The sequence below is a fragment of the Lonchura striata genome, chromosome 1 (assembly GCF_050655825.1).
Source record: "Lonchura striata isolate lonStrDom1 chromosome 1, ASM5065582v1, whole genome shotgun sequence".
Classification (NCBI taxonomy): domain Eukaryota; kingdom Metazoa; phylum Chordata; class Aves; order Passeriformes; family Estrildidae; genus Lonchura; species Lonchura striata.
The window spans coordinates 39,241,699-39,267,584 of record NC_140703.1 but is presented as its reverse complement, the minus strand read 5'-3'; the positions used below and the strand labels follow the sequence as shown (position 1 = coordinate 39,267,584).

The following is a 25,886-nucleotide window of genomic DNA, read 5'->3' as shown; positions in this document are numbered from 1 at the left end:
TATTGACATTTGTTACACATATTTATGAATTCCCAAGCAAGGAAAGCATCTCACAGGCACTTGGAACCAACCACAGACAGTAGGAAAGAACAGGATAAATGGATGCTACCTGGAGCTCATCTGCTACAGGGGGAATGTGTGTGTACCCACCAGAGCATACATACTATGGGACTCCTCCAGAAACTAGAACCTGCTTTCTTTCAGCAGGCATGGGGAGATGACAAACACAAGTCTGTTTGCCCTGAGGTTTGCCTTGCACAGCAGCAATATCCTCTCAACAAGGCTAAACCTAACATTTGACTGCTTGTTCTGTAGGAAAAATACAAAAGAATTGTGCTAGAAGGAAGGGTCCAAAGCAGTCATATTGTAGCAGTTCCAAAGGGACTCAACAAAGCCTGGAGAATCATTGTGCAGGACACTGGATGTATAGATGTAGGTCTCACCCTTACCTCAAAAACAAAAACAAAAACAAAACCTCTGTAACCAGGATGGAAAAGGTAAGTATTAGTGCTGTCATCATGCTGCCAGCAAAACTATGAAAGAGTGCAAGATAAGTTGACCAAAGCTGTTAGAAAATCTGTGGCAGAGTAGAAATAAATCAGGACTCCAACCCTGGTCTCCAACTATGCTTAAACAACCTTTAATAGACAAGGTCCTTTAAGTATAAGATTGGTTGTGATGTGCAGAGGATTGGAATTTTGTGGTTTTCCAAAATACAAAGCATAAATGTTCATGGACACTTACATAGTCCCACCATATTGTTGAGACTTAAATTTGGCCTTGAAAAACAGAGACTCCAAATTGAAATTGCAAAGAGTTCTGACCTCTGAGATTCTGTCAGCAGCTAGCAAGAAAATAACAACTTTGTGAAATAACTGCTTGGCTGCTGTCATTTTCAGGGTACTCTGGTCAAGTCCTAGGGCTAAAGTAAAAACTGCACATTAATAAGATCAAGCTGAACTCTGACATATGGGAGCAAAAGCATTCTATGCTCTGGCAAAGATTTATTCTAACAGCTCTGGTCATGTAAAAAAACATTGGTCAGCTTTTTCATACAACACTGAGAGCACAGTAAAACATAATATTTGCCCTGACTTAGATCCAAAATTAGGATCAGCATAAACTTCCTGCTAACTCAAGAGAAGATGAAGAGTTTTTAAAGTATAAATGCAAAACAAGCACTGATAATCACAGGGGAATTGAACTATTGCAGACACCATTTGGTGGTGATCAAATGTCTAAATCCTGGCAGTAAAGCAGGGCCAAAAAGCCAGTCAACAGCTCAATGTCTCATCTGTATGTTGGATCACACTGAAATGCAGAACTCTCTGAGAGAAAGCACTTCATGTGTACACTACACATCTTTCTGGTGAGAATTGGCTCACTAAAAAACAAGAAGAGCAAAGAGATCTTTGGATGTTGGATAACTAGATGTGGGACACCTTACTATGAACAGAAATAACTTTTCTTTGGACAGGCATAATCGGGCTGCCAGGTTTTCTAGTGTTTACATTATGCTTCTACTGTTAAAAGCAAAAATAACAGTGAATATGACATTTATTTTTACAAGTCAGTCTCAAGTACTTTGCATGGTACTTTAATGGAAGTTTTCTACTCAAACCAGCAACAGCTGAATAGTTGACTTAAGATCAAGAATTGGTACTATTTTTAGCCCAAAGTACTTTTTTATAACTTTGTTTATCTTTTGCAGTAAAATGTCTTCTTGAGTTAGCAGCTTACTGCAGACAGAAAATAAATTATTTTATCAAGGGCCCTGCAACACTAAGAACATGAAAATTTTTATAGACAAAAGAGAATGCTCTTCAGTGTGCCGAATGTCAGAGCTAATATTTGAGCAGCACAGTTTCTTCCCTCTGCAAGAATGAAAGCTTAAGATAGAAAGAATTGATAGGAAAATAATATGTAGAAAAGAAAAGAAAATAAAGGGAATAGCATAGATAAACTTCCCCAGATCTAAACCATGGCATTTCAGGTGGTAAAAATGTACTTTGAAAATAACTTGGGATTAATGCATCTAGCAGGATGGGAGATTGGTACCTGGAGTCATCCTACCAGGTGCCATTACAGGGCAGATTTTTACACTGGACCAAGTGACCTTAGTTCCCTTAATATGAGAGGGGGGAAATAGTTTGAGTTCAGTACATAAAAAGCTAGACAACCACATCTGGTCAAACAAATCTCACCCTAAAGGCACCAATTTCTACCCAATGCCTTTACAGGAACCTGTGTTGCTTAAGTCAGACAGAGCTATCTGCTGTTAATGGAGATAAATCCTCTTCTGAGGATGGTGGCAATGACTCATGGAGGAGCCTAATCTGGTTAACTCATGGAAAATATGGAAAATAGAGTTCCATGCTTTAATGGATCACAACCTTTCAGCCTTATGATAATGTATCCTGAGAGGTGAAAGTGAAGGAGTCATGGTTAAACCGCTTGAAACAATGAAAATCCATACATCAGACCTGTTAAAAAACCTTCTTAATCCTTTAATATTTATCACATATTTCACGGACTCAGTGAGATATGGAGGAGATTCAGGGGATGGTAGCCAGCCAATGTAAAAAATATTTCTCTTCAATGTTTATAAATTTAGGGAATTGATCTTGCTCAAGCATTTTTATTATTATTATTTATTTTTATTATTGTGTTCTTATATCAAGCTTTTATTTTTTTTTTTTTACTATACATTGCAAATAAGGTTCCACTTATTTCAGTGACACATTTCAATCTTCTTAAGAATATTGAGGAACTGTGAACATGGGCTGTGTACTGCTGATGGGATGTTTTGCTATTGATTCTGGTGGGATCAAGATTCTTCTAGCACAGCAATTAAAAAAAATCTGGTATTATTCAATAGTCTAATTTTATAAAATAAACTTGGGGTCTTACTTATTCTTAGAAAGGCAGAAAAATAGATGGATTCTGTACCTCTTTTGTTAGATTATACACCAATTTGTAGAGAAGAGGGGTACAGTCAACTCTTAATGTGTAGTTACCTGAAAAAAAAACAAAAACATGGAAATTTTCCCTTGATATACTAGTGGCATTATCTTCTTAATGGATTAAACCCGGCAGTCCTTTCTTAGATAAACATTTTGACTAAGGCAAGAATTTAGATCTTGCCTTGGAATGTATACAGAAACAGACTGCATGGTCTCACTTTGTAAGCTACTGCCACTACAAGGCAATAATGTATTGGTTACAGTACATCCACAGTGATGTAATTAAGTCTTCCCATAGCTCTAAAGTATGCCTAATTATCCCTCATTAGCTACAAACTCTTGTCACTCATACACTTTCCAAAGTTTTGTTGAATAGAAGGCAGAAAGTAAGATGATGGAAAAAACACCAGATAATAATAATGATGTTTCCAAGGAGAGTCTGTATGTGAAAACTGGAAATTCAAGCCACAAAAGTGTTCAAAACAATGACTTGCTTTGCTTCTTTTCATTGCTATAGGACAATAAATAGAAATAATTTGCTGTCAAAAAAGTGGTATAAGAAGTGCTGTGGAGAACATACGATGATAAACTAGTTTTCAGAGTACATGGATGCTATGAGTCTACAGGGGATTTTACTGCTCAGGTGAGAGATGTACAAGATACTTAAACCAGTGCACTGAACATGGTTCAGTATCATAGTTATTACACTCTTCTTTTTCAGTTGTTTTGCTTTCACATTTTCTTTAATGAGAAAAGCAAGAGACATGTTTGAATAATCAAGATTTAGAAGAAAATTGTTAAGGCAGCAGCATGTTGGCTGCAAACCAACTAAAAATATGCGTTACAATCCATGGTGAGAATATGAAGCAGTTGTAAAGCTATTATTTCATTTGTGAGATTTTCTAGGTGTGAAATTCTGCTCTACTTTTTACACAGCATGTAAGCAGCATAAATGAAGGAACAGCTCTAGCCCTCCTTATTCCCAGCTCTAACTGAGCATTTAGAAGCTATGTTTGACCTTTCTTTCCAATCCTTTTGTGACAGACAAAAATTTTGGCTGACAGGAATAAAAAGAATTCCTAAATATGCCTATAGATATCCTATTTATTCACACACAGGAAGTCTAAATAAATTGTATTTGACATGGGAAGAGTAGTGCCCAGACTAACTGAGGTTATGATGCAGAGCAGCTTCACAGGACTCTTCTGACTATTATTTCAACACAGAAAAGAGTAAAAAGGTCATTCTGTAATAAAGCATAGCATAATTTCAGAAGGATTTTGTGATATAGATCATAGTGTTAGGCCCTCTCAAAAAAAAAGGCCAGTTTCTAAGTAGCATTCCTGAATGACATATTCTTCTCATAATCTGAAGGACACAGTAAATTGGATAGTGATGGATAAGGTTTTTTGTAAAATACTTTTCAGTGTTTATTTTTTTAAGAAGTCCTCCTGTAATAAATATATAACCCCCTGCTCCTGGCAATCAACAAAGGTGATCACACTGGCTCAAAGCACTAAAGCATCTCCCACCCCACAAAGTGTAAACCTGATGTTTTACCATCATAATAATTTATTGTCTCAAAAGATTATAATTCCACAGGTAAAGGAGCTGGAGCTGTGACCAGAACAAGGAGCAGACTGTCATATATTAAAACTACAGTTGTAAATTAAAGTTAATGCAGTTAAGAGACAATTTAACATACAGAATGCTCAGTTCATTAGCACAGAATAATAAACTCCTCCAGAGGAGACATTCTGGACTCAGACAAGTGGATTGCAGCTCGTGGATGGCACTACATGCATTTTAGCTCTGCACTTCTGGACTTTCTGAAAATGCAACATGTGACTGTGAGGTCAGCCAGAATTCCTCCATGCTTTTAATCCCTAGTTTTCCATATGGCTCCCAGCACTGAACACAGTTGCAAAAGAAAGCAACATGAAAACTTAAATTGTTATTTCTCTCCTCTTAATTAGGTATTTGCTACACTTATTCAGTACACTTATCCAGTAAATAATTCCCAGAAAATGAATAAAAATTGCACCTAAAGTCAGCTAAAATTAAAATAAAAGACCCACCTTCTATAGAAGAATCTGCATTGATGTAAGCGACTGCCCGTTCCTGGAGGACTTTGGCATTTTCCTAGGGTTGCAAATGTATAATTCTTACTTCCAATTAGTGGCATTTAGTCAAAAGCATGTCAAGTACATTGTTTTTTAGAGCACTGCCATTAAGATCTCAGTCAGGATAATTACTACTCTGTACCTTACTAATTATATTGTTTGAGGATGGGCAAATGATCTGGGCATATGAAATTCATTACTCCTTTCTGGGACTTAATTTGTTGTGGAAAACATCCACAAAATGTAGGTGCTGCCTGCTGCATCACACAAGAGCAAGATGGAGCAGGAAAGTTACCGAATAGAATTGTAACACAATAAAATAAGGTTATTACATGCATGTTAGCTCTGCACTTCTGTGCTTTCTGAACATGCAACATGTGACTGTGAGGTCAGCCAGAATCCCTCCATGCTTTTAATCCCTAGTTTACCATATGGCTCCCAGCACTGAACACAATTTTAACACTGATAAACTGAGCACTTCAGCCATATCTACTATCTTCCATTTAAAAAAGGGATAAGTCAAAACACTGAAATTTTCTACTAAAATGCAGTTGACTGACTATTTTGAGACCACTAAGCATTGCTTTCATGCTAAATAAATATATACAGACATCTTGTTTTTTTTTTTGTTTGTTTGTTTGTTTTGGTAGTTATGTTTGATATTCTAATCAGTAAGTGGTATTTCATGAGATTTTGGTTTTGTGGGAGATATTTTAATTAGGTTAGCAATTGTTACTTGATTCATTCAATTTATAAACTAACTAATAATTTTGAAGTCATGTGAACAAAAAATTTAATTGGTGATTGATAACTACATAATTAAATTAATATCTTAAAAAAAAACAGGAGAGGAGATCCTGCAAAAGAGTATGATGGGAAGGAGCAAGACTGTACTTGCCTATATGGGGCCTTGCATATATGCAAAATAATATTTGCAGCATAAATAAATTCCTGTTTATGAGCAATGGAGATCCTCTGTGTAGCAAAAGGATGTTGCCAGAGTTGAATTCTTTCTGTTACACAGAAGATGGTGAATATCATGGGTTAATCTTCCTCGAGATTTAATACATGACAGATCTGGCAGCTGCAGAGAAGAGGAATGTAAACTGTGAGGAATGTCTCTAGAGAAACTGAATCTAATTTATGTATAAAAGAGTAGTAATGCACACCACGAAGATGAAGCAAGGAAAAAATAATATGAAAATACATGTTCAAATATGAACTGTGCTTACAATTTTCTAACCTTATACAGCTGCCATTTCATGAAGTAATGAATGATAGATTACTAGATACCAAATTATTAGACAAAACTCATTACAGAACAGAATAGTAGCAATATTTAACAAATAGAACATTAGAAAACTCCCTAATTTATTAATGACTTGTTCAAGAGAAATTGATCTTTTAAGTATAATTTTTTTCATATTCCTCATAAAGAAAATAATTGTGTGGGTTTTTTTTCTTGACAGCACCTATTTGTATGCAGAGATACATGGACAAATAAAGTTTTACATACAGCATATTTTTGCCACCAGTGGAGTTCAAGAGTTCAAGTGGGGTGAAAATTTAATGCCAACTACTTAAAATTTCTCAGTAAATTATTTAAAATAATTTAAATTACATTTTTCTTCATGTTTCATAAACCAGCAGTAAGATGAAGACATTGCTATATCTGGAAGCCAAACAGTTTATGGTGAAAAAAATAGTGCAAATCTGAAGAAATAGAAATCTCAGCTTTGTTAACAGAAGAGTGATAGAATCTCCTTGGTGTTTGGAAGCATTTTTCTGGGTTTGCTACTTCCTCTGACATGTGCCATTTCACTATGTTATATTGTGATTTGGTGAAATACACACCAATAAACTAAACTAAAAAGATTTTTTTATTTTATAAATTCTGAAAGCTCTATCCACGCAGCTAAATATTAGCCCATAAATAAAATTCTAATAGACGAATAAGACAACATATTTCTGTTAAACTATTCAGTACTAATAAATTGATATAGTTTAGAAGAAATGTGTTTCATCAGGCAGTTTTCTTCCTGCGCTATGTCTAATTTGGATTTTACAGACAAAGCAATGAAAACTCTTTTAAGACCTATATTTCTTATTGGGGTTGAACAAATCCACTAAGGACTGAACATGCCCAACAGGAAAAGGAAGATATAAGTATTCAGAAACTCGCTTCTTAATTTCCCAACATTCTTCCCTCAGACAGGAAAAGGAAGATAAAAATAACATGCCCAATAGGAAAAGGAAGATAAAAATACCCACAACCTTACTTCTGAATTTGCCAGCATTCTTTCCTCAGACAGGTGTATAGTCAGGGATCCTCCTACAAAATTAATTGATTGTCCTGCTCCTGAGACTCTACAATGCTGGAATTCACAGGAATTTTGATCTATTCACTCACAGATTCTTTCATTTGCCCAGTAGGATTGACTTTCATACAAAGGCTTGGCATGCTTACAGATCAGAGGCTCAGGATCTGAACTTGAAATTGTAGATATTAAGGAATTTCTGAATATAAAGTTAGACCAATCTGGGTTAAATAAAATGCTATAATTCTGTTAAATGACAAGATAGATTTCCACACAGAGACCATTGTGGGATATTAAATTTGAATCAAAGTAGATTTTTAAATCTTAGAAGAGTTAGTGCACTTATGTTGTAAGAAGTTAGGTAGGTAGGCAATTTATATAAATACATGAGTGCCTCACAGCACCCGAAGGAGTCTGTTGTGCTCCAGTTTTACCATGGAGTTTTTGATTGCAGTTTAGGAATAGATCCTGGGTACTGCAGTCACCTGCAACACACTTTCAAGTTTTGCTTTGCTTTACACAGTTTTTTATTTACCTCAGCCCACTCTGTGGAACCCAATAATCCAAATTCTTCTGCATCCCAGCTAGCAAAAATAATAGTTCGCCTAGGTCTCCAACCTGCAATTACATAGTTAGACTTGAAAATTTGAGTCATACTTTAAAAGTCTACTGACCATAATTAACTGAAATTGCTTTAAAAACAGAACTTAACTGACATTAAAAAAAAAAAATCCTCTCTAAAATCATTAGAGGAACATATTATTGCAGAGGCTTTTCTTCTTAATACAATATTTTCATTCTGCACAGCTAAGAGGGTACCATTACACTCACAAGGGAATAAATTCAGCCAACTAGCATTCAATGCCACATATGCATCTCTTCAATGAATCTACAACTCTCATAATGAGAAATAAAACTTTCTATAGAGGTAAAAAGTAAAATCAATGCAACAGTTTATGGAAGCACTGATCCTCAAAGCTGCTGTTTTCCATATCCATAATTTTACATCTGTAGTAAATAAGTTACCTTCCATCTTAATTTTACCGAAACTCCGTACAATTTCTTGCAGAACAGCGGCACCAGAGGTTGGATCAATACCACCAAACACCCAAGAGTCTCTATGACCACCTAAAATAATATATCTGTCTGGAAACAAACATACAATATCAATTAATAATTAAAAATGCACTTGGATTGTCTGTGATTTCCTTTGACTCTATCTTTACTTGTATGAAATCAAATATGAAGTTCAATACCAGTGCTACAAGTTTATTTTTTAAGGGAATCTGCAATCATTCACTTACTCTACTAAGGTCTGCAACTAAAGACAATAAATATTTAATAAATATTTTTCCATTTAAAAGTCTTTGTTGTGTATGACCCGCTACAATAGTATAATGTATCAATAATATATCAATAGTATAATGTTAATGTCCCAAACCATCACTAGCTTTCTGTAATTTGAATTATGTTAATTTTTGCAAAGGCAAAATGTATGAGTGATGTAAGGGAAAGCCTACTGTAAAGTGACAGGCATTATAAAAAACATCCTCCAATGTCTATCACTGTATATTAAAGGGAATGCTATTTTTGGGAATGCCAATAACAAATATTGGAAGGACAGAAAAACTACTAAAAATTTCTCAAGACTCTGTTATGTGGTTATCTAGAACACTTTAAGTTTCTTACAACACAAGTACAACTTCAACAAATACAAAAGAAAGAAGGAATTAAAGTCATCAAGCACCTGATGCTCACCTGGTTCCAGAGCTCCTCTGAGGATGCCAATGACATTGTAAATTCGTGTTATTTTATTGCTTGTATGAACATGCATTCTGACTTTTCTGAAATGAAAGGGAGTGTGGAATAACCATTTCTGATTAATAAGCCAATAAAGAGCCAATGCTAATAACACATATACCAGAGAGTTTGTGCTTCTGCCCTGCTTTGTGTTTTCAGCACTGATCCAATGTGTGTTCAGCACTGTCATGCTTTCTCAGAGACCCATTCTTATTTCAGTTTAGCCTGGCTGCTGATGCCATAGAAAAAAGCATTTGAGCTGGGCCAGTCTACAAATTTGCAAAGATTTACAGAATTTATAGATTTTTTTTTTTTTATAGGAACAAATCAGGTAATTGTATACTAGAGGAATAAACTGAAAAACATGCACAGTAATTAAAAATGCATCTACATTTTAACCAAAATTATAATTGTAGATATGCAGATGTTTATAAGAATATACTTTGGTTTCCTAACACAGGCCAATGTAATAATATAGAACTTGGAGAAAAAGTCATTAGGAATATTTATTCAGGAATAAACTGAAATCTCTGTTTAGGACAGCAGAACTAAGTGAATAAGATTTGTCAGTCACAGAATCACAGAATGGTTTGGGTTGGCAGGGACCCTAAAATTCCAACCTCCCTGTCATGAGCACAGAATCTTCCATTAGAGGCAGAAAACCTCCTACTAGAAGCAGTTTTTTCTTCCCTATCCCTCACCAGTAAAATGCACTTGTGAAATTTTATTAAAAAAAGGGAATCCAGGTATTCCAAGAGAAAACTAACAACACAGTGTTCAGCCCCCTTAAGCTGCGGAAGAAACAAAGCAGCAAACAATGGGGGTGTTTTGTGTCTGGCAACACCTCAGAAAATTCACATTTGAAGTTGTCTTTCCAGCAGCAAATCTGCATAGCTGTCAAAATCAAAACCTACTTCAGGACAGCCACTGGATCTTTGCCCAGAAAGTAACAGGCACCAGTGCCTTGAACATTCATTTATGTGCACACTTTCCATGTGCAAGTGAGTTTCTACCTAGAATCAAAAGGTTAATTTTGATAGGGAATTACTTTGAGAAAGAAGTATGTGTAGAATTAATCCATATTTACAAAAAAAAAAAAAGTCACTCTACCAAGTAGGAAGCTGTTAAAAAAGTACTCAAAAATACAAGGTGTGTTGTATTGTTTTCTCACTGTTGCACTTCAAGATACTCCAAACAGCACTGTAATTATGTCAAATATGCTTTTTTATTTCATTATTCCTACTTTACTCATTTTCAGTTAGTGCTAAAGCAGAGCAGAAAAGAATAATGACAAATGAAATCCTTATAAAATTCTGTATATATTCAGATATACTCTTGTGAAGCTGGAGACGGAGTAGTGATAATGATACACCATTTTTACACACTGTTCATTGAGGTCCACTAACAGTCCTCATTGAATAATACCTCATGTAAACTGAAACTATTTTTACGTGGGAAAGTCACAGAAAAGTGATATTTAGCTTTATTACAATTTATTGCCAAATGTCATTGTCATGTAGCCTGATCTGCTAACTTATGATCTTTTTCTAATTCAACTTATTTTCGAATTCTAATAATTATCTCCCAATGTATCCCTAGCAGAAGGAAGTAAATATCTCGAGTATCTCTAGATGTATTACTTCAGAGTCTTTTCTTCAGAGGGATTTTTTTTTTCAATATTGTATAAACAGGCAAGTCTTAAAACAGACCTTGTAGAAGAGTTGCCTGTGAATCCTGGCCCTATATTATAAGGCACATTGAGACTTCCCTTCCAGCTGCTGTCTGGAGCTGCAGGTCCTCCCATTGCACTGTGAAATGGAAACCAAGACAAATGCAGTTGACCATTAGGATGAAACCTTAAATTATCTTAATAATTATTGCAGCAAAACCTAGGTGGTTTTACAAAATTCTTAAAAGCAGTATTGCAAAAACAGAATGCTTTGAACTTTGCACATTTTCTGGAATGACTACATTACTACTACAATAATTACTACATTATTACTTCTAAATTACTTTCATTACTACAAAAGAGTAGCAAATGCAAGTAACAGCATAGATTTTGCCATCTTAATATGTAAAATTTGTCTGCACATTTGTCAATACTGACTTCTGGAGAGGAGGACTGATGCATACTCACCGCAGCAATACTTCTGCATCATGATATCCAATGGGATGAACCGGGATTTTGGGAATCCCCACACCTTCATTAGCTTTGTACCTGAAAGTGTACTCTGAGAAACCAGAAAAAAATGTCAACTTTATGGTGTTCTTAACCACTTTAACCAAACTGGAAACACTTCTGAACAGAGCAGCCACCAGCATGCATGATTCTTTTTAATTCTTACATCATTTCTCACACATTGCTTCTAGAAAACCAAACTATAATGACAGAACAGCAAACCCAGTAATGCATCAGCACAGCAGTGCAAAATATGTCCCCTTGATGCAAGGTTAGATTTGCCATCCCACCATGTTATAACATCTCCTACAAGCTGGCTCTGGGGAAATCAAGCTGGTGTGTGAGGTGAAGATGGCACCTGTGCAGCTGCTTGACAAGGCTGCAGAGGACATCCACAGATGCATTTATCTGGGTTGAAGACAGCCAGTGTCTCTCTGAGTCTGCTGGGCCTGACAAACACAACCTCTCCTGGGTTTAGGTTGTCTTATGCCCCCAGCAGTGGCCACACAAGCCCATGAGCTTTTCAGAAGCATCCCTGTATAGTCATCCCATCAGCACCCAGCACTGGCAGGCATCTTAGTTTTGAAAGATTTCAGGGTGCTCTTATTTTTGCTACATGAATTTTATTTTCATTAAAAAGTATTTTAAACTGTTTTTTTTCTGTCTGGAACTTATGATCAGCAAGGAAACATACCTCCAAGTAAAGCTATTAGTCCTCTTAGCAAAGTATAACCTAGTTTAAAGCAGTCCTCTTGAGAAACACAGATATTTTTAAATGACTATAAATTCTCAGTCATTTTCTGCTGCTTCCCAGACTGTAAACCTATATATTCTGTTTTTTTAAGTGTCACAAGGGTGGGGATATACAGTTTCCTAGAAACTTTATTCCCCTACCTGAAAGCAGTTAGAATGACACAGACAGAACTTAGTGTCTAATAGAAAATTAACTACTGTCAATAAGAATTTCAAGCAGCTTTTTTTTCTGTACTGAAAATAAATAAACTTCTAGTGCCACACTTTCAACAGCAGTTTATAAAGTACTTGATGGCCCAGGCTACAGAATTTGCACTCACCTTTTGCAGGATAACCTGGTGTTAGAGGGTCCCCAGCTCCATTCAGATTTAAAACATTACCACGCTGGACTCCACCACCTGGAAGATTCCAGCCACCTGGATAAGCATCTACTCCTGGGGCACAGTAGTCAGCAGGGTCAGAGTAAAGTATGATCCCTTGGGCTCCTGCCAATATGGCATTTTTAACCTGAGAAATTATTTGTTTTTAAGATGTGGCTTTTTTTTTTTTTTTTTTTTTTTTAATGCAGCCATAAATACGAACATTGAGATTTACTTCCATGCAGGCATGGTTTTAGAGGACAAGTATGGGAAAGAGTGAAAATTACCTCAGATTCAACATAATAACCAAGCACAGTGAAAGGCAATATATTAATTTTTTGTGTTTAACCTTTAGTCATAGTTCAAGGCTATGAAATAAAGAATAGAACATAAAAATGAGGCACAAAACCTTACCACCATCCCCACTGCCCCACTGTCACCAATTTTGCCAAATTGGTTGTCTAAAGTCAGAAGAGATAGTTACTCAGTTTCTGTGCATCAGACTCCTTGTCAAAATGCTACTATTTCAAAGTACTGCAGTTCTATGGATGGCACATATCAAAAGACTTGGCTCTACAAACTACTCAGTTCCCTAAACTATTCTCATGCAAGAACTGCCTAAGGAGTTTGCAGTCATCTCTGTCTCAGGAGTTGAATACATTCATCTGGCTTTATTGTTTCAGAAGTTATTCTTAGACTGCAGTCACAATGGATGCATTGCAGGCTTCCTTCTGCTCATATGTTCCAATGAACAGCCCTTACTAATTCCCTCAAGCTCTACCATGAACAATGTCTGATCCACAGAGGAGAAATTAAAACACAACCCTTACTTTGTTTCCTCTGAAGATCTTCCCATATCTGGCAATGACAATTTTTCCTGTACAGTTAATTCCCATTTCACGCTCCAGCTTAAAAAAATCTTCTGTACGGCCATAATTCACATACACCAGATCTGCCTGGGCAGAAAAGAAAAGCAATGTTGTGGCAATTGGTCAGTCAACAAAAAGAATACCCATTATCATAAATAAAGTTCCATTTACTATGAATGACAGAGGATTTTAATTTTTTTTCCATTTCTATAAATGAGATCCAGTGCTCATAAAAACAATAGCAAAATATATCCACAATATTCTATAGAAAGCTTTGGCTCAAAATTCTCATGCTTGGCTATTATCCTGCACTTAAGAACAGTCCTAAAAGCAGGCTGGAAAATAAACCAGAGTACTTTGGGAAACTGAAAAACGTCTCTGGCTGTGACAAAGCAGTGACATGCCTTACATACACACCCATTACTATATTCACATACACACTCACTACTATATTACTGCTAATTTCACTCATTTATGCAATGCAATTTTGTCCCTAACCTGTTCCATAATGAATTAGCAGATGAGGGAGGACCTTTTATGGCCTTTGAAGGCATTCTTTCAATCTAAAATGTCTTCCACTTGATATAAATATTAATACTGCTACCTGTGCCTTGAACAAGTCCTCTACATATTACTGAATAATATGGACCAGTCTGAGATGTATCCAAAGTTATTCATCAAGATGAAAACTTTTCACTTATTATGTGATTCAGAGTTCTAGCAATTTGAGAAAGCTCTTTTTTTTGGTCATAAAATACTTCTAACCTTTGCATAATATGTGGCCTATCTGTGCCTAAGTGCTCTTTAATTAAGACAAATGGTATTTAAAACTACTGCAACAAATATTTTGAGAAGTTTGAGCAATCTGTCCCAGAAAGTGTTTCAAAAAATAGGTAATAGTACCATTACATAATTTCTTTTCTTACCTCTGGCACTCCTTGTGCTGAAAAAGCATTATATGGTGGTAGTATATCAGTAACATTTTCATATCCCTGTGGAGGTGGTTCAAACAATGATGTATTGAAAACCTATCAAAAAAAATAACAGTCATTTTTGGTCAAACATTCTAGGCACAAATTCACACACTAAGCAAATGCTAATTATAGTTTAAACTAAAGTCAGAAGAGACAGTTATTCAGTTTCTGTGCTTCAGACTCCCTGTATTACTATTCCAAAATACTGCAGTTCTATGGACTGCATTCTTCATTCTTTCACCTCTAAGCTGATGTCATCTCTGAGCACACATTCCTTACTTTCTACCCTGGCTCTTCATCCTTACCTATGTGCTATGGTGCTGCTATTGTAGTCCCACCTCCTCTCCTTGCTCAGGATCCTGGTCAGAATTTACATCTAGTTCTTTATTGTATTCAAAAGGGAGAAGATGTCTACAGACTGACTTGTTCATTAGGACTTCCAGCTCTAACTTAGGAGACACCATAGGTAGTCAGTGGGATCAGGTTCAGAGCAAGGGAAACAAGGCAATACTACATAAAATTTATAGTATCTCTGCAATTCCTTACCTCAGCCTCCTGTGGGAGGAAATATTGTACAGATGTTCAATCAAGCAGAGTTTGGATAGGTACTTGGAAGAGAGATGTAATGGGGGTCACTGACTGGATAAATACTTGGAAAAGGTCTAATGAGGATTTTTCAAGAGACTAATTGCAACACATTCAGAGAAACCCTGAGCTGAAAACAGCTAGACACTGGAAGAACTGCATGCCTGAAATACATTTTTTTGTTGTTCTTAAACATCCCTGTGCATCCACTTAAGGTTGTTTATGGAAACAGGATATTAGCCTATATGGATGCTTAGGCTGAACCCTTCTAACACCTTATGGTCTACTGGTGTTAACTGCAGCCTCTCCACACATCCTTGCTCTTCTGTATTAAGCACTGAGATCTCAGCCACTTTGCTGTGTTTTCTGCATAGCCTGGAAAACCATTTCTAAATATGAATTCCCTTTGCACTGGTTTTTTTTTTTTTTTAATAATATAAAGCACATGATGAGCTGAGTAGGTGAGAATACAGAGGAAGACACTTTTTTTAACAGGAAATCACTGGAGATTTTTTAGGTTTTACATCAACACAGTTTTGTCATTAAAAAGATCACCTCATTCCCTTGATCATCAATTAGTGAAATGTAGTTTGGCTGCTCTTCATTTGGGTATGAAAGAAGCACATCATAATTAACAAGTTCTGCTGAATCCAATCCAAATTCCTTCCACTGGCCTTGAATTTTTTTGGCAAGAAGAAGATTCTGTTCAGTTCCTGCGAGGTGAGGCAGCTTGGTAAATGAGCTAGAATAAAACAGAAACCCACTGGTAAGCAGCAAATGCAGAGATACACAATACTGAAATAGGATCAGTGTGTATAAAACTAATCTTCAAGACAGATTGCATGGACAGTAAGGTCTTAAAGCTTGAGCTGTAAAACATGATTGCTTATCAGAGTCTGCATCAGGACATGTACAAAATATACTCGGAGCAGAGAACCTTTCCTGAGGCTTTAAGATATGCAAAGAAAAAAAGTTCAGTTGACTTAACAGGAATAGCCACATCTACACACAAGCAATGAAAATTAATGTCAAAGATTCAGCAAAAGAACATTCGAAGTATGCAAGAAGCAGGAAATATATACAGGAAATCTACATATTCAGAAAGGAGCCTTCCAGATAATTCTGGTATCTGATCATGGATTTGTACTGTTATCATAGCATGTCCTAATAAGTTTAACTTGAAAATCATTACATTAAATTATCTGCACAGATTTGCTCTTTTTCTTAAGCAAAACCCTGAATAACTAAACCTTCTTAACAACATTTACTTCCATATCAGATATAACACATAATGTTGATAAATAGTGACAAATGGAATCCAGTCCCTCTGGGCTACCCTACAGAAATCAGTGTACAATTTGTTTGGCCCAGTGAACAAGGAAGGAAAGGTGAAAGCTCATCAGTCAGCCAAGTACTCTGCATCAGCTTCCAGTTCCCAACAGGCTACTTGTCAATGGCCACCACACAGATATCAGATACCAGCAATTACCATTAATTAGTGGTAGCAAATACCATGATTAATATCACTTCAGCCTGTCATTTCAGACTGTTTTCAACACTTGTTCTGCAGTGTGCACTTCCTCAGCTTCCAAAGGAGAATGATGTCCAAAGCCATGTTAAAGTCAAGGTTGTTACAGCCACTATAATGTCTCCACTCATGCATGTAACCAGTCATTTTCTTACAGAAGGCAATATGCTGACCATACAAAATAGTAAATAAATACTGACTCTTCTGAACTATATTTCTGTCCTTCATGTGTTTGAAGACTCCAGAAGGATGTTCTGTCACCCTTCCAGACCTGAAGCTGACCAGCTCAGAGTTCCTCCAGGCAGTCCTTATTAAAAGAGGGGCACAGTATCAGCCTTTTTCAGCTACCTGGGGCCTCTTGCAACCATCAGAATTTCTCATCTACAGCAACACTGCAATCATAACATAAAGGTCTTTCACATGAGTCCCACCTGGTCCCAGGATTTGAATGCATCCACATTCTCTAAGTAGACAACAACTTTTGCTCTCTGCTATTGTTGTTCCCTCTCTTAAACTGTGACGGTAGGCACCAAAATCTGGAAGCAACCTTTTCCAAACACTGTTGCTTGTTTGCTTCTTGCAATTTAATTGTCACTAGTATTTTAAGTATCTTTTAATTCTATAAGTATACTAATTATGAAATATGCCATCAGGAAAAACACACAAATATTTTTTTCAAATTTTCCCTTCCAAACAGTTTAATCTTTTCCAGAGCTCTGATACAATGCTAAAACCAAAGCATCTGCATTTTCTGAGACTCATATTTTTTTTTCTCCACATGATAAGAGCAGATGTAGTAGTCTGAAAAATGAAGAATATAGATCAAAATTCTCAAGGTCACATTTTTTTATGTTTTTGACAAACTTTTTGGACAGTGAGTTAATACAATTTCTCTGCATTTCCTGATTTTTATTTTAATTTAGTCAAAAAAAAAAAAAAAGTCCCCAACGAGCATGAAGCATTTGGCCCATCATCAAAGCAAGCAGACAAATGAGAAATCATTAACATCCCGCGGCCAAGAGACTTTGGCCTAATTACAGAGCTATCTCATGCTATGTTGCCTAGATTCTCACTCAAACATAATTTTCAGGAACTCTCCAATCTACTGACAGAATACAAAATAAGATTAGGCCTTTAGATTTGAAAAGCTTATTGATGTTAGGTATGAAACATTTTGAGTTTAGAATAAATATATAGAAATCAAATTTGTCAGTAATCCTTTGATGTTCTTGATGCAGCTGCTGACTTACATGCTGAATACAAACATTTTACTAACCAGAGTGAGTATTTATTTACTTTTCATGTGAGCATATTTATTCTTCTATAGAAAATATAAATATACAGAATAATGTGGGTTTTTTCATTTTCAGTGGAATGGAAAAAACAAAAGGGTATTTTTATATCCCTAGTATTTTAGATGTTTTTAAAGAACTGCATGGATGCACCACGATGCAAAATAGTATATTTACTAATAGTTGCAACATGCAACCATACATGGACAGAGCCCTTTATCTCTGAAAAAAAAGACAGGGTATATTGGGATGTCAGAACTCCCAATTAACAGCACATTATCCACTATGGCCACACTAAAGGAATTATAAGTTGTAAGTTTACATGCAACTCAGTGCCATGAAAATTTGTAGCATTAGTTTTTAATAGATTAATTTTCTACTTAGGCTAGCTAATCAAACTGAAAGTTTAAAGAGACACTGAACAGATGATCAGTGAGATGTAATTCATGGCAATCATCGCATCCCAAACAGAGTAAAATCATCTCAGTCTGAAAGAAAACAGTTATCTGAGGTTAGAGCTTCAGATACTTGTGAAGGAAAAATAAAATGGCACACTCCATTAAATCATGAAGACTGGTAGGCACAGGCAGCTGAGGGAAGCACACTTGACAGTACAACCACTTCAAAATGGGGAAGTGGGGGGAACAGAAGAGTTGTAAGCCTCTCCCTTCTTCCCTCAGACATTCTGTACAAACTAAATGCTTCCAAAGCATCTTAAAAGCTCTGCTTTCAGAGGTCCTTCCTTGGAACTGATGTTATCACTTTCTTTTTTGAATGATAAAATTGTTCAAAAAATGATGCGCAAGGCTTACCGAAGAAATTTCCTGATATTCTCTGCTTTCATTTCAGCCACAAGTTTCTGTCTCACATTTTGATGCACATCTGAAAAGTTGGGGTTTTTCTCGGTCAGTTTTGTAAACCATCCTGAAACACATTTGAAAAGTTTCCTACTTAGCAAGAATGTTCTCACATGTTTGAGCACAGGTGCAACCTGTGGTACTAAAGAGTTAAAACCACAAGGATGAACAGAGCTTAGAGCACCCTCTGTCAGTGTCTGAGGGCTCAAGCAGAAAAGTAAAATATATTTAAATTGTCTGAAGTGCTTAAAAGTGACATAATGAAAAGAGTAAACCCTAAATCCCCAGTAAATCCTCTTTTAAGTTAGACAAATCTCTCATTAATTTTAAACTATAGTTTAAATTCTCAATTGTTTGCAGTGTGACATTTGAATTCCTGATACTCATGATGAAATTACTTTATTTAGTTTATGCATAGATTTTAAAATAGATGTGTAAGCATATTTAAAGTGAAGGTCTAGGACCCAACAGCCACCCTGCCAGCATTTTAATAGTTACAGACTTGGGGAAGGGTGGGGTTAATCTATTTAATAATTAAAAGAATAAAGTTAACTGTCACCCAAACCAGTTTTAAAATATGTAGTAGGAGAGGGTATATCAACTCTATGAGTTTGTCTTAAGAAAAAAAAAAACAACAACAGCAAAAAAATCCTTTTATTATTTTAGCCAGATGATCTCAACTGGGAAAATTTTCATAAGAAAGACAAATACATGTGCTGTCATGTGCACAGTATATATGACCTGCTACACTTAACTACAATTTTACTAACATTCTGAACTGAACAGTGATGCTTAATCAGACTAAAAGTCCATCTTGCCTAGTATCCTGTTTTGCAGCTGGGCCAAAATATGTTGTTCAGGGAAATGTATAAGCATAGCACAAGGACCAGAAATTAGCATCTCAGATTAAACTAATGTTTTATATATTTTATATATTTTTTTAATATTTAATAGCCCTCATGGATTTTTCTTTCATGCTTTAGTGTTAGGTTTGTGTTACAACACAAGTTTAAAAAAGACATTAAATTTTAATTTGAAATCAAATCCTGAAAGTGACTTCAGAAAAGAATCTCTAGTAAAGTTCATTGTGCATAATGAAAACTTCAGTAACTTGGCTGTCAGCCAAACTCCTCCTCTACATTCTACCCTTAATTTTTAAAATAGCAACAGAATAGGAGCATTTAAAAATATCTTCAGGAAAAAACAGGAAATAAAAAATAATATATATATCTGGGAAGTCTTGCAATCGCTGAAGTCTCAAACTCTTCCACTCATCTTTTCTTTTTGAATGCCTGGCTGCCTCTTTGGGGAAGCTGCCAGTTCACCAGGGCTTGTGCTGAGCCGAAGCACAGAGCCGCTCTGCTCCTCGCTCCCTGAAGGCTGAAACTGCTGGACAGAAAAGCTCAGAAAAGCAGCGGCACGAATACTTTCTCATGCCTCTAAAGAGTAGCATAACCTCCCTGCTGGCGAGTGAATCGCACCAGGGGCTGCACACAGGCGTGAGCAGGGGACAGGAGCTGGGGGCTGAGCCCCTGGGTCTCCGTACTCACCTGTGAGAAAGCCCAGCACGAAGCAGCCCAGCAGCCCGGGGCACACCAGCCACGCACCGAGGGTGGCCCTGCTCCCGCTCCCGGCCATACGGTCAGCACTGGCCGCCAGCCTGGCAGGCTCTGCGACTGGCGAGCAGCTGCCTTCCTCCTCCTCCTCCTCCTCCTCCTCCTCCTCCTCCTCCTCCTCCTCCTCTTTCCACCCGCAGCCCCAGGGCTGTCCCTGCCTTCTTTGCTTCTCAGTTTTCACGCTGACTAAACAGCCTTAATCCCTGGGTGATGCTGATGACACGGTTTTCCAAATACAATTAAACTCTTCCATTCCTTAGTCTCATCCCATCAGACAGCCCCTGTGCAGCTAGCTGGGTGTGTATCTCTGTAACAAATATGTATCCAGGCTGTGCACCAGGCAATGTACATGTAGTATTTAAAATACTAATTTCTACTAATTATTAGGACTTCTTGATTTTGAGAGTTTTGAAAGTTCTTGATTTAGGCTTATTCTCAACCTGTTCCAGTGGAAGTGGCCAAGAGATGAAATTAAGGGAAAACTTATTTCTTCTTTATCAACAAAATGCTGAATTGTTTCCCTTTTTAATCCCTGGTAGCATTAATCCTTAACAAGGAATGTATACTTAGAGCAGCTGAGAATATAATTTAGACTGGCCAGACATCATCCGATTTGCAACTAGAAGTCACAAATGTATTTCCTATATTATCTAGCTACTTTCACTTAAGATTACAAGGTTCTTAAGTTTTCCTAGTCTAATTTAGTTGAATCCATCAGTATCTCATGGGGAAGGAAACGACTGCATCCCAGGGAATAGACAAAAGATACATCCACAGAATCATCATATTTTGCATAAACTTACTCTAACCTTGCACATCACTCCCTGCTGTTGAGTCCCTTCATGGCTACATGGAAGCCAAGACTGATCTTTGTGGAACTGAGAACCTGCCCATTTGAGACCAGTTATATGGCTGAAGGCAGGAAAACTTTTCTGGGAGCCTGGGCATGCTCCAAATTCCTGCCACTCACTCCCAAAGTCCAAAGTAGGTACCGTTTTTTAAAAGAAATGTCAGTACTCTGAGTATCAAAACTTTCTTAAATACATTATTATGAGCTGAAAATATTCAGAAAAAGTAGGAAAAGCTGGTTAATGTCTTAATTACTTAAACAAAGGCTTTTCAGAGAAAAATTACACCACTTGGGTATTCCACACCACTCACAGCCACTGTCTTAGGCACAGGGCTGGATGTCTGTGTTCAAATGATAAGCAGGTCCAGTCCTGTGATTTTTTCCTGTCATTTCCCAACTGCTCATAAACCATCATAAATTCTGAACAGCAATGACATTTCACACCAGCATCTGAATTGACATATACAAACCAGATGGAATTCCACCTACAGAACTCACAAAGAATGAGCATATTGATGTATTATTAGCATTTATATAGCGCCACAGGTGTAGGACTGGCACATAATAGACAGTAAAGTGACAAGGGCTTTTGGAGATTTCTATCAAAATTAGACCTCACATGATTATAACATCAGTGGAGGAAGGGGGTAAGAATAGCAACAGTGAGAATGTATGAAATGCATTTATTTCTATGTGAACGTCTTTTTAAAGTGACAAGGGCATTAGCAATGCTGAGGTTGAACAACAGGCAGCAGCCAAATGGCTTCTACCACTTAAAATACAGCCCTATAACTATTAGTTATTAGTTGTGACATGTTCTTACATGCCATGGATTAGCCACAGGTGGAGTATATTACGTTACAATTAATTGCAAGGATAATGTACAGTGTAAATCTGTCCTCAATCATATGCCCTCCTCAACAAGACTGGGGCAGAAAATTACTAAAAAGCTCATGGGTTGAAATGCACACAGGAGTATCACTTGCTGATTACCATCATTAGCAAAACAGATTCCACTCAGGGAAAAGTAATTTATTACAAATTAAAATAGACTTGGATAGTGAGAAACAAAGGCAAAAAATTAAGACATTCCACATTGCAACCATTTTTTTCAGCTTAACCTTCTTTACTCCCAACTCCTTTTGTGCCATAGGGTTTCCCAATGCAACACAAGAGCCATCCTGAGATCAGGCTAGATGTCCTAGGGTATCTAAAGCATGATAACCACCTAACTTTAGGCACTTGAATTATTCTGCACTGAGAGTGTTCATTTCCTAACAGAAAAACAGCCAGTGTCATCTGGGAGCTCACAGAGTCCTAAACTTCCTGATAGAGCAAACCTGTACAGGGTAGCATTTGTGTCCTGCTATGGGGTAACAGCTACAGGCCAGGTGAGATTTTTGAATTCTGCTCTATGCAGCCAGGGTGCTCACCATGGCCTGCACCATGGGCTCCAGAGGAATCTCTGCTCTGACACTTGCAGCACCTCCTTCCCCTCCTTCTGCACTAACCATGGGGTCTGCAGGGCTGATCCTCTCACTCATTTTTCACTCTCTCTCTGGCTCTAATTGCTTCTGCACAGTAACCTTCTTCCCCTTCTAAAATCTGTTATCCCAGAGGTGCTGCCACCACCACTGATGGGCTCTGCCTTGCTCAGCATCCATCTTGGAGCTAGTTTGCATTGGCTCTGTCAGACACGGGGGAAGCTTCCAGGGCTCCTCACAGAAGCCACCACTGTAGCCCCTCACTATGAAAACATTGCTACACAAACCCAATACAGATGGGGACAGCCTTTTTAGCAAGGCCTGTTGCAATAGGCCCTACTAAAACTTAGTTTTAAACTAAAAGAGGGTAGATTAAGACTAGATATAAGAAGAATCTTTTTTACAGTGAGGGTGGTGAGTCACTAGCACAAGTTTCACAGGGAGGTGGTGGATGTCCCTTCCCTGGAAATATTCAGTCATGTTGGATAGGGCTCTGAGCCATCTGGTCCAGTTGAAGATCTCCCTGCTCACTGCAGGGGGGAGAGGACTAGATGGTATTTGGAAGATGGTATTTCCAACCCAAACTGCTGTGTTGTATTCTATGCATCAGCTTGGCATCAGCTTGGTGTGCTGTGGAGGCTGGTGAAAAGAGTGACATTACTACACAAGAATTTTTGTTTGTTGTACACCTGGAATCATAACTGTTTTATATACAAACATTTTGTATTGTCTTGCTGACAGGTTGCAAAAGTATCCCTGAGTTATCTCACCTACAAACTCCTTGGAAGAAAATCAGCATATGAAGGCTGAGTAACTACCATTCACCTAGGTGAAACAGAAGTGAGATGAGGTTTGGTGGCATGCATACACACACACATACACACATTACTCAAACACAAACCCAAAGTCTTACAAGTGCTCCTCAGAATAACTGAGTCAGGGAAAAATAATCTTGACATGTGAGATTGAAAATGAAGCATATCAGGAATGCAAAGTCACATATATGAGAAGCTGGAAGAAGCTGCTCCAACCCAAACATCATCTCACTCTTACCTGTTACTGATCATCTCATTTTGTACCCAAAGAGAGACCTCAGAGCTTTTGAGATGATCAGCAGCCCAAAAGACTTTTGGGTCCTTTGAGTCCCTTCCTGGTGATACTAAGGCCATATCCATCAGCCACCCTGTTATTTTACATGGGGCTTTTCCAGCCAGAATGAAGATACTACCAGTGTCAGATACCTCTACAAGTGCATTGATGATAATAGCTGAGTATTTTGCTCAATTTTGAAAACACATACTTCAGTCTAAGTTTAATCAAAACTTCGAGGCTAGAAGGAGGTAAGACCAACCCAAAGTAGTTAGAAAAATTACACAAAACTGTGAAAAGATTACAGGATAAAAGGACTCCTTCCCTTAGCAGAGGTGAGAAAAAGGGTCCAAACCCTAAAGTCCTGAACATACAGTACTTTAAATTAGTATCACTTTTAGAATGATCATGAAAAGTATTAGTTATTGCATATGCCTCATGCTGAGTTCAGAGTAGGGAGATTGTTCGTTCTGACAGTGAAAACAAGAGTGAGATTCAGTTGAAGCTGGAGCACTTGCAGGTAGCAACATATACTTTACTCACCTATAACATATAAATTGCTGGTAAACTAAAAAGCTCAAAAAAATGGCAAGAATACATACACATGCCAAATGCAAAACTAGCATGCATTTGTGTGTTGAATGTATAATTCTCCTATTCAGCCAATTAGTAAAGCTAGTAATGGTACATGAAACACAGAATGAATGCCAGAGCTTGCAAACTGTAGGTTGCAGCTGCTCAGTAACTGAGCCCTAAAGTTTAATATCTGCAGCAAGAAAAATACACTACTGTTGTGCTGCTTAACCTACTGTCTGAATAAAGGTTGAACTTGCTGCTTGAGAGATCAAGGGACCCTGATCTGTGGAAAAGACAGCTCTGGCAGGAAAAATGGCAACAGGGGAATTCTCAACTGCAATTTCAAATCAGTAGTTTCCTTGACTCTGCCAGTTGCGCTGAACTCTCTCACGGCCTCTGCACTTTTCTATCAGATTACAATGGTAGTAGATGTTGATTCCTTGTGTCAGTCTTTCTTATCTTGAGCTTCAGGAGTCTATCAGACTCCAACTAAAAGTTTACATTGTTGGCAGCTGACAAGTGCAGCGTGCAAACTTTGACCCTTTCTTCCACCAGAGAATGTACCCAGTAAGGCCGGAAGAGTAAAGGACTGTGCACTGAACACAGGGACTGTGCACTTCACCTTAAGGTCACTCCTCCTTGTCCTGTCACGCATGTCCTTATAAAAAGTCCCCCTCCAGCTTTCTTTAGGCCCTTTAGGTACTGGAAGGTGCTGTGACGTCTCCATGGAGCTTTCTTTTCTCCAGGCTGAACAGGTCCAGCTGTCTCAGTCTGTCTCTACAGCAGAAGTGCTCCAGGCCTGTGATTTAATGGTTCTTCTCTAGATTCCTTGCACAGGTCTTCCTTACACTGGGGCCCCAGAGCTGGACAAACACTGCAGGTGGGGCCTCATGAGAGCAGACCGGGGGATAGAACACCCTCCCTCAGCCTGATGGCCACGCTTCTCTCGGTGAAGCCCAGGATGCAGCTGGCTTTCTGGACCACCAGTGCACTTTGCCAGGTCACAATGAGTTTCTCATCCACTAACACCTCCAAGGCTTTCTCCTTAGAGCTGAGCTCAATCCATTCTCTGCCCAGCCTGGATCTGTGCTTGGAATTTCCCTTACCGAGGTGGAGCACCTGGCACTCAGCCCTGTTGAACTTCATGAGGTTCACATCTATGTCTTCAGCTTGTAGTCACTAGGAGAGAGAAAATTTCTGTTCTGTATCCTGTTCCCTGCAGTGATTAGGGAACAGGCAACACGTTTTTTAATGGACGTTGCTGTAGTTTAAGAGTTTAACTACTGTATTTTGTGTCATCCTGGGCCAGGACTGCTAATTATTGCTAAAAAGGGCCCTAATTAAACTTAAATGAAACAATGCTATGTTTCAGCCAGAGAAAAAATTATATCTTCTGGACTGAAAGAAAAAGTTGCTGAAGCAGTGTACGGTCACATAGGGAAAGATCTCCACAATTTTGGAGTTTGGCACTTCATCCTCCTCAGTAATAGAAGAATACTTTTAATGCATCCACCTGATCAACAGGAGCTGTTTATCGCTGCCCCTCTCTGCATGGTGGATTTGGCTTATTATTATCCTGATTGCTTCAGACAAAATCATTTAGTGTAAGGTAACTAAACTAACCTGGTTAACTTTTTTCAGAGGTAGATTATAGACAGTCATAATAAATTC

The 25,886-nt window shown here is 37.6% G+C and overlaps 1 protein-coding gene across 1 annotated transcript in view; it reads right to left on the bottom strand.

Moving 5' to 3' along the window:
* Positions 1-20,321, bottom strand: part of LOC110478414 (N-acetylated-alpha-linked acidic dipeptidase 2) — a 29,704-nt gene extending 9,383 nt beyond the window's left edge. Inside the window, exons 1-13 of the mRNA XM_021545012.3 lie at positions 20,151-20,321; positions 18,556-18,667; positions 15,479-15,665; positions 14,291-14,392; positions 13,326-13,451; positions 12,457-12,643; positions 11,342-11,435; positions 10,914-11,012; positions 9,163-9,248; positions 8,431-8,550; positions 7,940-8,022; positions 5,042-5,105; positions 2,950-3,017 (exon numbers count right to left, since the gene is read on the bottom strand). Coding sequence (XP_021400687.2) covers positions 2,950-3,017; positions 5,042-5,105; positions 7,940-8,022; positions 8,431-8,550; positions 9,163-9,248; positions 10,914-11,012; positions 11,342-11,435; positions 12,457-12,643; positions 13,326-13,451; positions 14,291-14,392; positions 15,479-15,665; positions 18,556-18,667; positions 20,151-20,238 — 1,416 coding nt within the window. The 5' untranslated portion in view covers positions 20,239-20,321. The remainder of the gene's footprint in view (positions 1-2,949; positions 3,018-5,041; positions 5,106-7,939; positions 8,023-8,430; positions 8,551-9,162; positions 9,249-10,913; positions 11,013-11,341; positions 11,436-12,456; positions 12,644-13,325; positions 13,452-14,290; positions 14,393-15,478; positions 15,666-18,555; positions 18,668-20,150) is intronic.
* Between the last annotated feature and the right edge of the window lie 5,565 nt (positions 20,322-25,886).